We start from the raw sequence: 14,302 nt of genomic DNA on the forward strand, positions 1-14,302 counted from the left end.
CAAGATACTACAGTAAGTACTTTATATTATTACCTCGTTAACTTCTTAAAACAGTATCTGCAAAGTAGCATTATCCCTGTTTTGTAGGTGAACATATGATGGTTCATTTGCCCAAGATCATACAGCTGGTAAATAAGTGATAGAACCACTAGAACCCAGATTTTTACTCCAAAGCCCATCTTATATTCATAATGCCATGCTACACTCCCCCCTCCCCCCATGAGGAGCATATTACTCTGCCTTAAATTTCTTTGTAGACCATGTATCTTGACCTTTCCTCTAGATCACAAGATAACTGCATAAATTGTAGGATACTGGAACTGAGATAGTCCAGTTACTTCTGTTGCCAGTTGGCCCAAAGATCTGGTTTGCCTAGCCCAGCTTCTCTGGCCCTCTGTGGCCTACATCTCTGCTGTTCTCCTGGTCTGAAGCAGTTACATATGGCTTATGGGAATAAGGAAAGTTTTCAGGTTCAGCTTTTTTTGGCTAAGTGAATAAACCTCATTTTTTTAATTATATGTGTATTATCTTAGCTTTTACAATTTCATATTGCTCAGAAATGCAGAGCAGTAAATCTTAAACCATGAAGCAAATGTTTGGCCAGAGTCCAGTAAAGTAGACTTACTTAAAAATTAAGAGGGCTTTATATCCAATAAGAAAAATAGTCTCAAAACTTTGTGGTTCATTCTTACAGATTATTGAGTAAAAGATGTTTTTAAGTATAGTTGCCTAAACTCTGCTGTCTTGGTGTAATTTGTATTTTTAGCTGAGAGAAGAAAAGTTACAAGAGGAGAAAACCTCTGAAGATCAAATCCACAAGCTGTTACCAGAGGATACAGAAATAGGAAAAAGGAAAATGGATGAACAGAAAAAAAGAGATGAGCCATTAGTACTGAAAACAAATCTGGAGCGTGTAAGTAGATCACCTTTCTGATGGACAGTTGCCTCAAAATCAGCAATTAGCCCAGGTGACATGGGTCTGAAAAACATATGTTGGCGAACAATAATAGTCGTTAACTGTGCAGCTTAAGAGTAGTGAAGAATTTAGCATCAAGATGAGAGCTGGAGAAAATGGTTTACGAATGGAACAGTGAGACTTGTATGGAAAGATTAAGAGGGGGACAGTGGTGAAAAAAGTTGAGTGAGGGAAAACCTAATATAGTATAGTACTTGTGGTAAGTTTTATAATTATGTTGTCATTTTGACGTAATGTGTTGTTATTTGACATTTAAGTTCTGTATGTATTATTTCCTTAACTCGATTTCCTCAAAGTTTGTATTTTACTTCCCTTTACTCTTTATAGTGCCCCAAGCAGCACAGTTCTAGATACAGGGTAGGTCCTCAGTATTAGATTAGATACTCAGTTTAAACTTAACCTAATTAGACTTCTCATTGGGCCATATCTTGCTTGAATTTTTTCCCCTTACTTATTTACCAAGCAAATTACTGAAAATGGTTATAAATGGAAAATTTAACTAATATTTGGAAGCAGTTTTGGAGGATCCACTGATTACGCTCAAATCGATGATTACAATTGAGGTTTTTTTCCTTTAGTAACTCGTATTTGATTGGACATCTTCTATTGCTTGTTGTATGTACTTAACATATCTTTAGAATCATATATTTTAAAATATTTTGTGATTCAGGCTTGTTAGTATTTCAGGTTATATTTTTAATTTGGTGGATTTAATAAAGCTTTATCGTATATAAAGACGGACAACATAGAATAGAGGAAAAAAATCTCTGAATGAGAAGTCTGCCTCTTAAACGGGTCCCAGCATTGTAATAGACTGTGTACAAACTTTGGCAAGGTTAATTTCTCTGTGTTTTTGGTTTACTCTTTGCAGTCATTTTTCCTGAACTTCAAAAATTGAGATTACTTAAGTTTTCTTAGATTGATAGTATTTGCTGACTGTCAGCATGCACGTGGGGCTCTTTGATTCTAGTAATAATAATAATTATTATCATGTAATTATTATTAAAAACAACCATTTGCATTCCAGTCTTCTAAAAGATTCAGTTTACAAACATGAAGTTCTTGTGTACTCAGTGCTCTGTTCATTGGGAACTACAGAAGGAAAAAGACTGCAGTTGGAGAGAATACAGTTCATCTAGGAAGGCAAGAATGAAACATATGATAGTCTTATGCATATAGTATGTCTTCTGACTAATAGCCTCAAGTGCTGTATGTGGTCTCTAAAGACTGCAAACTCTGCCTCTTCACCCCAAAGGGACTGTCCATTAGGGCCCCATTAGGACAAGCCAATCTCGACAGAGAGAGCTTACTCTTTACTACGGGCCTTTGATAGAATGAACCTGCTGTTTTTGGCCTTGCCAGATCCAAGTTCCCTCCAGGAAATGATCTCTAGTATTAATTAATAACAAGAATTGGAAATTAGTCTAATTATTTTTTCTTTTGCCACTACAATCTTTGAAATAGAAATGAATTTTATCAACCTATAATTTAATCTTAAAAGGAATCAGGAAGTACAAATTCTGATTGGCAATAGCCAGGTTTGCAAATTTTTCTATGGAAAACATATTGAATAAAACTGAATCTATGAACACTTCAAGTTTTAGATTTTTATGATTTTATGTTTTTTTCTGGTTGCTTTTATATTTTTGAGGAATTATTAAATGACTAATTTTGCTCTAAATGTGTCTTAAGAGCTTTTGGTGTTGAACAAATAACTTCATTGAGCCAAGGAAACATTCAAATTGGGACTGAAGAGAAGCTCAGATGGTCTCAGTGGAAAGCCAACTGAAGGATTATATTTTAGAGAGTATTATGATTAGAACTGGACTGATCATTTTACCCACCTGCTCTAAATACCTCAGTGGCTCCCCATTTCCTGTGGAATTTAAATGAGAACTCTTAACTCCAACATTTAGGTCCTTAGTATTATTCTAGTTTATCTTTCCATCCTTGCTTACAACCCCCAAACTCTAGGGAACAGAGCTGTTTGCTTACCCCAAGTATCTAACCTTTGCTTTCCCTCCTGAGAGTCTTGGTCTTGCATTTCATCTCATTGAAACGCCACTGACCTTAACTGTTGAAAGGCTATTTATCTTTCCATGTCCAGTTCAAAAGCTGTCACCTTCCTGGAGCCTATAGGGATTCCTTACTTGTTTCTCCACTCCTGTCATCCATTTCTCCCCTCTCAACTTTCCTCTCCTCACTTTGTAACTTTTATAGGACTTACTGCATTCTTCCTTACCTTATGGTTATTTGTATGTTTATGTGTCGCTACTTGATGTGTAAGTTTGTTGAGTATAGGGAATGTGTCCTACCTATTTTTAAATCTCCTGTAGTACCTTGCACATCACAAGTGTTTGATACATGTGTACCAAACTGAATTCAAATAGAGGGAGGAAGGTGCTTATTCTAGAAGCATAGTTATCTGCTGTTACTTGTTCAGAATGGAAATAAAATAGGCACCATGTTTAATTTATTATGATTTATTGTGGTACAGTTAATACTGATAATAATGTGAATTGCTGGGAAACAATTTGGTGTAACAATTATAGTCACATCAAAGATGATAAGGCTAAAAGTGAAAAATTGCTTCTCATCCCACAACCTAGAGATAACCCCTATAAACATTTTGGTAAGTATCCTTCCAGACTTCTTTTCTAAGTGTGTAGGTATAAAATATATTGTTTTTCTTTTCAGAAACTGCAACCCATTATATATACTGTTTTATAACATTTTAAAATATAAGTTGTGGAAGTCTTTCCATGTAAATAAAGAACCCCACATCGTTATTTAGTGGCCTGCTAGTTACTCTTTACTGTAGAATTTGTTTTAATTAATCTCCTGTTGATTTTTTGCTACCTTAGACCACCACTGTGATGAAAGTCTCTTGGCTCATTAGTTCCTTAGAATAAATTACTAGAGGTGGAATGATCAGATCAAAGGGAGTGTACCTTTTAAGACTTTCTGGTACTTCTTATTCAGTTGACCTCCAGAAAGTTTGTATATAATTATACTCCCACTAGTAGTAAAAAAGTGCTAAACTAATTTCCTCACACCCTTGCCAACTCTGTATATTATCATTCTGTTAATTTTTTTAGGCACATTTAGAAAAATATCACTTCAGAGATTTCCATCTTAGGAATCCATAGTGCTATAGGCTTATTCTTATCCAAAGTTAAAGATGAGAGGTAAATATTTTCCTATCTTATGCTCTAGGTTTTTTGGGGTAGAAATATAGAGGGATTGGGGTACCTTCTGTTTATATAATTATTTTTTATAAGGTAAATTTATTTTCAACAATTAAAAGAAATCTGGCATATAGCTATTATAATACCAAAGTTTTTTTCTTAAAAGATTAGTAGTATTTAAATTGATACAAGCAAATCTATCTTCCGTGGAGCACTTACTACTTGTTAGCTAATGTACTATGCGCTTTTAACGGTTTATCACAATCTGTGAGTAGACAAAGCATTCTTAATTTTTCAGGTGAGAAACTGAGGCTCAGAAAGATAGTGACAATGATAGCTAAGTAATAGAGCTGGGATTTAATTATTCTCTTACTTGGTACTGAAATGATTATGAAGACAGACCTAAGTAAACAGAAACTGCATTATTTATCCCCTGTTGAGTCTACTGATGTCAAAGCTTTTCCTTTTTCCCAGAGTTGAAAATTTGATTATGCTATTTATGCTATTAAAGTTTCTCCAGTGAATTTTTTGTACAACAGGGTTCTTTAAGGAGTGATACCCTAATAAATTGAAAAGCTCTATAAATTCTAATTCTTCAACTCTTTCTCAGAGGTCATTAGGGAACTTAGCCTATTGTATGCACGTGCCTCTCAGCCTATAGAGTAACAAAGCATTTAAGGAATACAAGGTACTCTGACCTATAGGATGCCTTGCATGCCCCATCTACAACTCTAACTTTGATAGTCATTTAATCATTAGATAACTGGTTAATCATTAGATGATTAAACATTTCTTTGTTTACTTACTATATATAATGGTGTTAGAAGTTTTAAAGAAAAGGTCGTCATTTACTCTTAGAGAGTTTGTCTAAAGTTCCTAAATAAGAAGCTGCAGTTCAGTGTGATTAGTTGCTCCCCCTAAAAGACGACTCCTAATGAATCATGAGCAAATCCTCATGACACGTTGTGTGCAAAAGGCACATGTAAAAGAAACTTCAGATGTAAATTTAAGGACTCAAAAGGAGACTCTAAAATAAAAGGAAGGAAATGAGTGAGTGTCATTAAGATGTAAAAAGCTGATGTAGCAGTATTTGGAAGCCCTTGCAGAGAAAGTGACATTTAAGATGTCTCTGAAAGGCCAATTGGTATTTTATAGGCAGAGAATGTAGAAGGGGAATCTTAGGCAAAGGGAATAATAGCATGTCCAAAAGAATAGGAATTTTGAAAGACTATGATGGTACATGTGGAGAAAGTAGTTTGATTGTACTAGAGCTCAAGGAGTTACCTGTGTGGGAACAGGAGGGAGAAAAACTATGAAAGAGAGTCAGATCTAGTTTGTGAAGGTTATTGGATCATGCTGTGGGGTTGAGACCTTGTGACGTCACCAACAGTTATGCAGAGGAGTGACAGGATTCTGTCTGTGTGCCTGATACTGTGGAAAGGATTAGAGGGAAGAAAGACTGGAGAGTGCAAGGCTTGTGAGTAGATTATTGCAATAGTCCAGGCAGAAGATGACGAGAATCCAAGGAAAGACAATGACAGTGATTATACATGGGAAGAGTTAGATCTGAGAGACATTTTAGGAGTAGAAGGGAGTACAGTGGAAATAACATGGAGGCAGTCTGGGGACAGACACTCTGGATCTAAGTACCAGCATAGCTACTTATTAACTCTACAATCCTAGGCAATTGAACTATTCTGAGCCTCAGTTTGCCATCTATAAAAGACAGGTAATAACCCCTTCTTAGTGGGGCTGGTTAAAGAGTAAATGAAATAAAGTATTTAGAGGTGTTGGGGTACTGAAAACTTCTATACAATGTTGTAACTTTGAAGAAAAGAAAGTTGTGGATTGAAGCTTCTAACTGGGTTGGTAGTGGGACTTAGAGAAGAAAAATAAGTGAGTTTGATTTTGGAAATACTGTTAGAGATGCATTTGGGATCTCTAGGAGGCAGTTGGAAACGTAGATTGGAACTCAGAGAGAAGTGACATAGACTAGATTTGAACAATAGCTATGGGAGATGCCATGGGAACCCCAAATGGACAGTGTTGTCTCCCTTGTCTCCTGACAGTGTCCTGCACGTCTCTCAGATTCAGAGAATGAAGAACCTTCCCGAGTCAAGATGATACAGACACACCGCTCGGCATTTGTTTCCAAGAACAATTCCTACTCCTTAGCTTTCCTGGCAGGGTAAGAGGCTGATACTGAATTCAGTCAGGGTTCTTTCATTTTCGGGTATAAGACAAAAGGGACTGGGGGTGCAAAAGTACTTGTTGTAGCTACTTTGGGGAAGGTGGGAGTGGGGAAAAGAGGGGGAACTGGTTTTCAAATATGGATTAGGAACAAGGGGCTAATCTGAATTTTTGAAGAAAAGTAAGTTTGACCCATTTGTGGTATCCTCAGGATAAGACTATGCTAATTGCTCTGCTGCAAAGATAAGAAAATACTAAGTTTCAATTCCAGATGATATTTAGGAAATCAGTATGGAGTTGTTAGTACTGACAATGAGATGAGTCATATTGATATGTTAAAAGAATTAGTACGGTGGTGGTTGCATAGCAATGTGACTGTAAACTTAAAATGGTTAAAATGGTAACTTTTTTTTTTCTTTTTAAGTTTTATTAGGTAGAATTATTATAGTTTGCACATACACATTATATTGCATGTAAATACATATATACAATATACTGCATAATTTTTTTAGTTTACATATATGTACTGATTATTGTTTCTAAGAACAGATTAGAGCTTTATCTTTCTAACCGTACATAGTTATCAAAGGAATAAAGCCAACTACAAAATCAGAATCAACAGAATGCAGTAATCCAATCATAAAGGACAGTCAGTGTGCTTACAAATTTTCAAGAGATCAATCATCTTAGTTATAAGTAATGAGTAGTTCATTTATGTCCTTATTATTATTTTTTAGATTCCTCATATAAATGGTGTCATATGGCATTTTTCTTTCTCTTTCCGGTCCACTTCACTTAGAATGACAATCTTCAGGTCCATCCATATTGCTGCAAATGGCGTTATTTTATTCTTTTTTATGGCTGATTGTATTGTACTGTTCCATTGTATATATGTACCACATCTTTATCCAGTCATCTGTTGATGGACATTTGGGTTGTTTCCAAGTCTTGGCTATCATAAACAGTGTCTTTTAGAATTTTATTTTTCTCTGGATATATGCCCAGGAGTGGGATTGCTGGATCACATGGTAAGTCTATTTTCAGTTTTTTAAGGAACCTCCATACTGTCCTCCATAGTGGCTGCACCAGTTCACACTCCCACCAACAGTGTAGGAGGGTTCCCTTTTCTCCACACCCTCTCCAGCATCTATTGTTTGTAGACTTTTCAATGATGGCCATTCTGGCTGGTGTGAGGTGATAATCTCATTGTAGTTTTGATCTGCATTTCTCTAACAGTGATGCTAAGCATTTTTTCATGAGCCTTCTGGCCATTTGTATGTCTCTTCACTGGAGAATTGCTTGTTTAGGTCTTCTGCCCATTTTTGGATTGGGTTTCTTGTTTCTTTGATACTAAGGTGTACGAGCTGTTTGTATATTTTGGAAATTAGTCCCTTGTCAGTCACATCATTTGCAAGTATTTTCTCCCATTCTGTAGGCTATCTTTTCGTTTTGTTGATGGTATCCTTAGCTGTGCAAAAGCTTTTAAGTTTAACTAAATCCCATTTGTTTATTTTTGCTTTTAATTCCAGTACTCCAGGAGCTGGTTAAAAAAACATTGCTGTAATATATGTCCACGAGTGTTCTGCCTATGTTTTCCTCTAGGAGTTTTATAGTATCTGGTCTTACATTTAGGTCTTTACTCCATTTTGAGTTTATTTTTGTACATGGTGTTAGAGAATGTTCTAATTTCAGTCTTTTACAGGTAGCTGTTAAAATGGTAACTTTTATGTTATATATAGTTTGCCACAATTTAAAAAATTAGCATTGTTAATAGTTTTGGGTTATTTCAGATGCATTTTTTCTTATCGGTTAAGCAACAGCAAATATTAGGTTTTCTCTGCAAGTTCTTTTCCTAAAGAGAGTTCATATGTATAGGCTTTAAAATTTTTTACACCTGTATTTAAATGAAATTAATCTGCCTTTATTTTACTTCTCTACTTTATAAACTTTTCTTTCTTAAGCCCAAAAGCATGGAGGTAAGAGTGAGTAGACCTGATCGGATGGTTATTTTGGAAGGAATCCATCGATAAATTGTGGCTGTGAGTCTTGGCAGCAGCTATTTTCACTTGAAAAATTCAAAGCAAAAAGAGCTTTGAACACTATTACAATGTTCTGTAGTCCTTTGAAAATCAAACCTCTTCCAGATGGGCAGACAGAGATATAGTTAGCCCAAGGTCATTTCTAAGTTAATCATAAAATATACATTAATTGAAAAGAATTAACTTGAACCATAAGATATATAATTATAAAGTTAAACTTTTAAATATCTGAAAAACTGGTTTGTTTAAATTTATTTATTTTCATTCCTCATCCCCTCTTCACCACTAGAATCTGGTTGTAAATTATTCTAAAGCTCAGTCTGGAAAAACTTTCTCTGTTGAGCTAGTGTCTTTTCTAAGAGCTACGTGTCCATTTGTGTTTTTCATCTTTGCTTTGGCTGTCAGGAAGTTTAGGATTAGGACAGAGTTTTTAATTCAGTCATCATGGTTTTTCAACATGGCCTATAATTTTAAAAGCTAGTTTTTGGTATACTCTTCTCATATTTATTACTTACTTCTTTATTCTCTGTTAAGGCTCAGTCTTTGTATTTTTACTGTAAGTCAACTTAAAAGTCTTCTTAGGAATAGGGTATAACCATAAACATAAATATAATCAAACTATCCTCTTTTCAGTTTAAAAGATGAAAAAAAGAAAGCGATGGAGTAATTCCAGTACTGCTATTCAGTACAAAATTGTATCTTAAGTAAATGGTGCCTAGTGAGATTTCTGGCACATGATAAGCCTTCAGTGAGTATTGCTGCTGCTACTTTGTTGTTACCTTGTCTTAAAATTCTTAGAGCTGAAGAGGACCTTAAATATTGTCTTACCTAATTCCTTTGTTTTATGGATGAGAAGATGAAAGCCCAGAGAGAGAATGTGGCTTGCCAAATCTTAGACTGCTAGAATAGTAGGAAGCTGAGTTAAAACTGACGTTTCTTGGCTCTTTCTACTACACTCTCTTGTCCCCTATGACCTTCTTATAGAGCCCTATGCTGCCTCTGCCCATTTTCCCACTAGACTTTAAATCCTTTACAAGCAGGGGCAAAATCTTGTTCACCACTGTATTCACAGTACTTAGTACTGTGCCAGGCACATAATAGAGGCTCAGTAATACTTGTGGAATGTTTGAATGAGATAGATCTTGTGTCCATGGGTAACTTAAAGGGGGGCTTTGTCAGAAATGGTTGCCAAACTTACAGCCTAGGGTCTCAAGGAATGGAGGACTCTAGGAGCTGTGGAGGAAACAGATTGGCTAGCAGCTGTGTTTTAGACTAGATTCCATAGGATTAGTGTGGGATTTAGGGGGGTGTCTAGTGACCACATTGATAAAGCTTTTATACTATAAAGTTGCTAGTTTTTTAATGCATTAGGAATACCTTACTTACTTATTTTTTTTACTTTTTTTATTGAATAATAGTCACTTTACAATGTTGTGTCAAATTCTAGTGTAGAGCACAATTTTTCAGTTATACATGAACACATACATATTCATTGTCACATTTTTTTTCTGCTATGAGTTACCACAAGATCTTGTATATATTTCCCTGTGCTATACAGTATAATCTTGTTTATCATCATTCTGCATTTTAAAATCCCAGTCTGTCCCTTCCCACCCCCAACCATAAGTTTGTATTCTATGTCTGTGAGTCTGTTTCTGTTTTGTACTTTTTTTTTTTTTTTTAGATTCCACATACGAGTGATCTCATATGGTATTTTTCTTTCTTTCTGGCTTACCTCACTTAGAATGACATTCTCCAGGAACATCCATGTTGCTACAAATGGCGTTATGTTGTTGGTTTTTGTGGCTGAATAGTATTCCATCATATAAATATACCACAGCTTCTTTATTCAGTCATCTGTTGATGGACATTTAGGCTGTTTCCATGTCTTGGCTATTGTAAATAGTGCTGCTATGAACATTGGGGTGCAGGTGTCATTTTGAAGTAGGGTTCCTTCTGGATATATGCCCAGGAGTGGGACTGCTGGATCATATGGTAAGTATTTTTAGTCTTTTGAGGAATCTCCATACTGTTTTCCACAGTGGCTTTCCTTGCTTCCCTCTCCCACTCTTAATGATTTAGTTGCCTTCTTTTACAATTTTGTGTTTATTCTATTTGTAATTCATGGCAGTTACCTCCTTTCCAGTTATGAGTTTCTCATTTTTGTAGCATCCTGCTTCTTTTCTGTTTAGAGTAGACCTGTCAATATTTCTTTTAGCATGGGTTTAGTGTTGGTGAACTCTTTTAGTTTTTGCTTGTCTGTGAAGTTCTTTCTCTCTCCTTCTATTCTAAAGGATAGTCTTGGTGGATAGAGTATCCTAGGCTGCACCTTTTTTTCATTCAGGATTTTGAATATATCTTGCCACTCCCTTCTGGCCTGTAGTGTTTGTATAGAGAAATCAGCTGAGAGCCTTATAGGGGCTCCCTTGTAACTCACTCTTTGTTTTTCTCTTGGTGCCTTTAGGATCCTTTCTTTATCCTTGACTCTGGCCATCTTGATTATGATGTGTCTTGGTGGGGGTCTGTTTGGGACCCTCTGGCCTTCCTATACTTGGATATCTGATTCCTTCTTTAGGTTTGGGAAGTTTTCAGTCATGATTTCTTCAAATACCTTTTCAATCCCCTTTGTTCTTTCTTCCCCTTCTGGAACCCCTATTATACGTAGATTGGCACGCTTTATATTATCCCATAGGTCCCTTATATTGTTTTCATTGTTTTTTATTTGTTTTTCTCTCAGCTGTTCTGATTGGGTGCTTTCTGTTGTCCTGTCTTCTAGGTCACTTATTCATTCCTCTGCATTTTCTAGCCTGCTTTGTACAGCCTTTAGGTCAGCTCTCATCTCAGCAAATGAGTTTACTAATTCTACTTGGTTCTTTATAGCTTCTATTTCATTTTTGACGTATTTTATATCTCTAAACACTATCTCTTTTAGTTCCTTCAGTACTTTGATCACTCCTCTTTTGAAATCTTGATCTAGTAGGCCATCAATGTCTATTTCCTTGATCATGCTTTCAGGGGATTTCTCTTGATCTTTTAATTGGGAGTGGTTCCTCTGCTTCTTCATATTGCTCATATCTCTCTGGCACTGTGGCTTAAGGAGTATCAGTTATCTCGTTCTGGAGATGGTATGCTCTTAATGATTTTATTGAGAGGTCTTTGTGTCTTCACCCTGTTTCGCGAACTCAGCTTGCTGTTTCCAGAGGCCCTCTGTTGGCACCCTCGTCTGTGCTGCTCCCAGTGGCTGTTGGCTAGCAGATCGTGCCCCCTCCCAGCACTGGGTCAGGTGCTGAGCTCTTTCCTGGTGGGGGGGCGGGTCACTCCCCCTCCCGATGCCACAGTCAGATGCGCTAGGGCGAGGCAAGTGGTTCAGTCGCGCCCCCTCCCAGCACCGTGGTCAGGTGCTGTGTTCCTGCCAGGAAGGCAGTTGGCCACCTGCCCTCTCCCGGCACTGGTCACTCTGCTGCTCTGTGCAGCTGCCCACTCCGCCTTGGGTCAGTGCTCCAAAGGTGGGCTCAGGGAAGACCGTGGAATGGTCCTGCCCCTGCTGTGTGCCAAATCTCAGCTCCTTGTTTGTCTCGGCAGCGTGAATTCTCTGAGGTGCCAGGGCAGAAAGATCCTATCTGCCTGGGCTGTAAGCAAGTCTCAGTCCTGCCTAGGAGGTTGCGGAGCCCCCTGGTTCGGATTCAGGTCTCAGCCCCGCCCGCGCCCAGGTGCTGTGCACAGGAGGAGATGGTGGTGGTGGCTGTACCCTGCCTCTCTTCTCACCAGAAGTGCCAGTAATTGTGGTGCGGGTCTCAGGAGACAAAGGCTATGGTGCTCCTGTCCCCAGGGCACACTAGCCTTGTTGCTTTGCTTTTTTCGCAATTTATGGGGGACCAAGGTTGTTCTGCTCCGTATCCTGTCCCAGCTACGGCATGCAGCACCCTGCAGTCCCCCAGGGCTGCCTCAGTGCAGCCGCCCCAGTCCTCCACCCAGCTCGGGTGGCCTGTCCCGGCCCCAGCTGCCGGCTTGCATCTCGGGCTGGGTGTCGCGGGGACCCTCCGTGCCCGTTTAACTCAGTTCTGTTGGTCAAGGGGTGCTCGGGGCAGATATGAGCCTCGGAGGCTCCCCCTGTCCCCTCCACTGGATAGGGGAGACCCAGCGAACAAGCGCCAGTCCTCCTTTGCCACTCCCTCCCCGCGGGACTGGTCCCGCACTGTTTTGCTTTTTCTTTCTTTTTTCCTTTTCTCCTACCAGATTTTTGGCGTCTTTGTCTTTCGAAGAGGGCACTGTTCTGTCGGAGTTCAGCAGGTGCTCTGGTTGGCTGAGTAGGTCCGTAGATGTGAGTTTTGGTGTATTTGTGGGAGAGGGTGAGCTACAAGCGTCCTTCTACTCTGCCATCTTGCTTCTCCAGGAATACCTTATGATCTTTTCTAAAAATTCTATAAGAGAAAAATCTGTGTTCTACTGAGTAATAATTAAGCCTTAATTAAACAGAAATTAGCTACATTATTTTGTTTTCTTATGTCCAGATCCTTTAAGCCTGAGTCTGTGGTTCAGAGTGGGATGCAGCAAAAGAGATCTGAAGCATCTGTGCTTATTAAAAGGTGTGTGTAAGGGGAGAGAGAGAGACAGAGACTGACTGTAGACTCGGCAATATTAACTGTGTTCCCAGTCAGTGTCGGAGTGAATTAAAATACACAGACTTGTTCCTCTTTTTTAAAATGAACAAATGGAAATACAGATGCTTTCAGTTAACAGATATCAGACACATAAATGATATGACACTGGAAGACTAGTTCTAGAATTGATGAAAGGAGGCAAGCCAGAGAGGTGAGGGTAGAGAAGCTAGCCTAGGGAGGTTTTTAGGAAAGTAGCAGGTGAGCTTGAATAAAATCAGTTGACCTCTTCCTGTCTCATTTATGTAAAATGCTGGTTGTTATGCCTGACCTATTGCTGGCCAGGGGATTTCACTGAATGATTTCTTAAGATTCTTTTAATCTCAAAAATCGAAGTGTCTAGAAGTGGCTTAGATTAGAGTTTTAAAGGGTGGAGGAAATGTGGCCAGGGCATGGAAAGGAACAGGTAAGGGCAGTTAGAGAATTCTATAAAAATGTAAGGTGTAGACTTTGCAAGTTGTGTGTGGGGAATAGTCCAAACAGTAAGGAGACTATGAGAGAAAAAGAAGGTAGTGATTTAAAAGAAACCACAAAGCTTGATGATGGCGGAAGGGAGGGGAGGGGGGAGGGGAGGAGAGGGGAGGAGAGGGGAGGAGAGAGAGAGAGAGAGAGTTGAGGGGAGGGATAAAAGAACTGAAACAAATCAAGTGGATGAGCTGGTTAAGAGGACAAATCTTGTTAAAAGTATGGAGTACTGGAAAAGGAAGATAACTTAAAAAGAAATGATGTGGAACTTAAGGGATGTGGCAGGTTTTAAAGGTGTCAGGAATCTCTCTGCCATACTACAATAGAAATATCTTTGTAGTTTCCAGAGGGGGCTGCCAGGATGGTGAGGGGTGGCATTAGGGAACTAGCTTTTTCCTAGGGCTTCCTGCCACGTTGAGTACTTTATGTACCTCATTTCCTTTAGTTCTCACATTAATCCTATAAAGTTTATAACATTATTCTCATTTTATAGCTAAGGAGAATGCAGTTCGAAGAGGTTAAATAACTTGCCCCAGAACTTCTCACCTCAGTAGAGTGACAGAGATGGAATTGGAACTCAGGTCTCTCTTGACTCCTAACCTATATTCTTTCTATCAAGCCACTGTCAGAACCCTATGACAGAATGCTCTTCACTTAAATGTTTGTCTTGAAATGATCAACCTTTGCAACATAAAGCTTCCTTCCTTCTGTTTGTTTAATAATTTATACCCTGCCTTGTTCTAAAAAATACTTAAGTTTGCTACAGAGGTGAGTAAAAAGCTATCC

The 14,302-nt window shown here is 38.3% G+C and overlaps 2 protein-coding genes across 2 annotated transcripts in view; one reads left to right on the plus strand and one right to left on the minus strand.

Annotated features, from left to right (window-relative positions):
- The window catches only part of RNF169 (ring finger protein 169), an 82,290-nt gene that overhangs the window by 45,903 nt on the left and 22,085 nt on the right, over window positions 1-14,302 (plus strand). The window contains exons 3-4 of the mRNA XM_014556690.2: window positions 767-913; window positions 6,234-6,352. Coding sequence (XP_014412176.2) covers window positions 767-913; window positions 6,234-6,352 — 266 coding nt within the window. The remainder of the gene's footprint in view (window positions 1-766; window positions 914-6,233; window positions 6,353-14,302) is intronic.
- Window positions 1-14,302, minus strand: part of XRRA1 (X-ray radiation resistance associated 1) — a 172,317-nt gene that overhangs the window by 44,520 nt on the left and 113,495 nt on the right. The gene's annotated exons all lie outside the window — the stretch shown is intronic.

This window comes from Camelus ferus, chromosome 10 (genome assembly GCF_009834535.1).
Source record: "Camelus ferus isolate YT-003-E chromosome 10, BCGSAC_Cfer_1.0, whole genome shotgun sequence".
NCBI lineage: Eukaryota > Metazoa > Chordata > Mammalia > Artiodactyla > Camelidae > Camelus > Camelus ferus.